This window comes from Penicillium malachiteum (genome assembly GCF_028827825.1).
Source record: "Penicillium malachiteum strain IBT 17515 chromosome Unknown utg000002l:1.0-8849297.0:1.0-8852440.0, whole genome shotgun sequence".
Lineage (NCBI taxonomy): Eukaryota > Fungi > Ascomycota > Eurotiomycetes > Eurotiales > Aspergillaceae > Penicillium > Penicillium malachiteum.
This window is the reverse complement of record NW_026643095.1, coordinates 5564925-5567047: the sequence shown is the minus strand read 5'-3', so window position 1 is coordinate 5567047 and position 2123 is coordinate 5564925. Positions and strand designations below refer to the sequence as shown.

General features: G+C 45.3%; 1 protein-coding gene across 1 annotated transcript; it reads left to right on the top strand.

Annotated features, from left to right (window-relative positions):
• Positions 1 to 271: 271 nt before the first annotated feature.
• N7483_005041 (class I SAM-dependent methyltransferase) lies at positions 272 to 781 on the top strand (the record flags this gene model as incomplete). Its single annotated transcript, XM_057088478.1, has 1 exon — positions 272 to 781. The coding sequence occupies one exon, from the start codon at positions 272 to 274 to the stop codon at positions 779 to 781; it is 510 nt and encodes a 169-aa protein (XP_056948307.1).
• Positions 782 to 2123: the final 1342 nt, after the last annotated feature.

Here is a 2123-nt window from a genome sequence, read left to right as displayed (position 1 = left end):
ATTGGAACCACCTACTACTCACTCCATGAATATATATATACAGTACCAAGTACCTATCAATAATATATTCCTGCTAGTATACACTGGCATCCGTCTTCAAGTTGCTCATGAACTTGAGTAAAACCCATTCCTACTAGTTCAACATTTGAAGTTGACCTATCCTCTCCAACCTTGGAACATTTGAATATCCATAGGTGCCCAGGTAGTAGGCCGCGGCTGTTTAGTCAGGAGCATTGCAGAAAAATACATATAAGGTTAAAGATCGAACACGATGGATAAACAAACTGAGACCACGATTCGCCTGGACCTTGACACGCAACAGCTAGCTTCTCACTATGATATAATGAGTGACTACCAATTTGGAGTTGGCGTGATTCTTGCAAATATGTTAAATATTTCACCCTCAGAACGAGTTCTCGATATTGGAGCGGGAACTGGTCGTCTCACCTGTTACATTGCAAATATCGTCGGTCATGAAGGGCGCGTTATTGGCATTGACCCGCTCAAGGATCGTATCGACGTTGCTTGCAAAAGAGCTCAGCCAAACTTATCTTTTTATGTGGGCGACGCCTACGACCTCTCCAGTTTTGATTCCGGCGCCTTCGATGTTGTCTTTTTCAACTGCGTTTTTCACTGGTTACATGATCAGGACCGGGCTCTCCGTGAATGTGTCCGCGTGTTAAAGCCAGGAGGTCGCATCGGAATATCAACCCCATCCAGAGACCACCCTTTCTATCCTTTTGAGGTCAAGAAATCTGTACTATCCACAGAACGCTATTGACAGTACTCGGAGATTACAAATGGTGAAATCAAAATGTTCATTGAAAGCGACCTGGGTGATCTTCTCAACAAATCAGGATTTACTAGCAAGACGATTCACTCACACCCAGGGACGATACTAAGTCCGGATTCTACAAGTCTGCTGAACTTGCTACACGCAAGCTCATTTGGGAACTTTCTTGGCCATCTTCCAGAAGAATTACAAAATACGGCTTCCAAAGATATCCAGGAAATCTTTGAACGGCTGCGTACAGATGACGGCATCCCAATTGAAGTGACAAGCCTGGTCGCATTAGCGGTTAAAGATTGACGTATGTTCCAGCCCCATCAGCGGAATTTGCTTTGATCACGGTAACATATTCGCGATTTCTACGAAACTAATCACCCACTATAGTACTGTATTCAGCTCGGTTCACTACGTGGATGCACAAAAGCTGAGCGAGGCCGATTTACTGGTTGCCTGCCCAACAGTTTGCTGTTTCAGTTTCGAGGAGAAAAGGTTCTGTATGTGACACGGCCGATAATGGTTTGGTATCTAGCTAACGTGATTCTAGTGGAGCCCTGGAGTGCACAATCGATGATCTTAGGGACGTGGACTGATCAGCTGAATCGGCTACCATAACCATCGAGGATCAATAATAAGCGAACATTACCATGTACGCGAAAATCTGTTGATGGGATAAAGATCTTTTATAGCCATCGTAGGCTAATCTCATAGGTAGTCCAACCGTCAAATGTTATTAGAGAACTTGAAGCGCCAATCCTTTGGTAGAGTATCAAACCAGCCAGCTTGGTAAACCTCGGGGCTTACCCCTGAAATATGGCGGGAGCGAATAGCCATCTAGGTACGTAGATAGCCCTGATTGTATGTAGCAACTCATTTGCGATTACCAAGCTATAATAAAGATCTCCGACCGTAGTATTCAACGCGCATAACCACTTTCTAATTTGAAATAAGGCCTATTGTAAACCAGGTCTCATCAAAGCTGTAGATATCCTCCAATTTTATACCCTTCTCATCGATTGTGCGTTTTATGGTAGTAAACCACTGCCGGCGGGCCCCTGGGGACTTTGAATCTTCGTCGAGGGCTCTTTGGTAATCGTATCTTCGCGAGAAGCGTGTACGAAGCTTAGAGCGGCAGTTGATGAAGGTTGATGGCTAATTGTTACTAATGGTAGGTGGCAGCTGGCTCCCACGCGTCGCTAGTAGGATATTGGCCATATATCGTACTGTAGCTGGCCTAATTTACTCACTGAGCCTGAGTCTAATCGCCCTGATTGAAGCGGCGGCAGCCCAGACAGGAAATCTCCACCCGGCGGACAAAACCCGGTGTATATAGGTA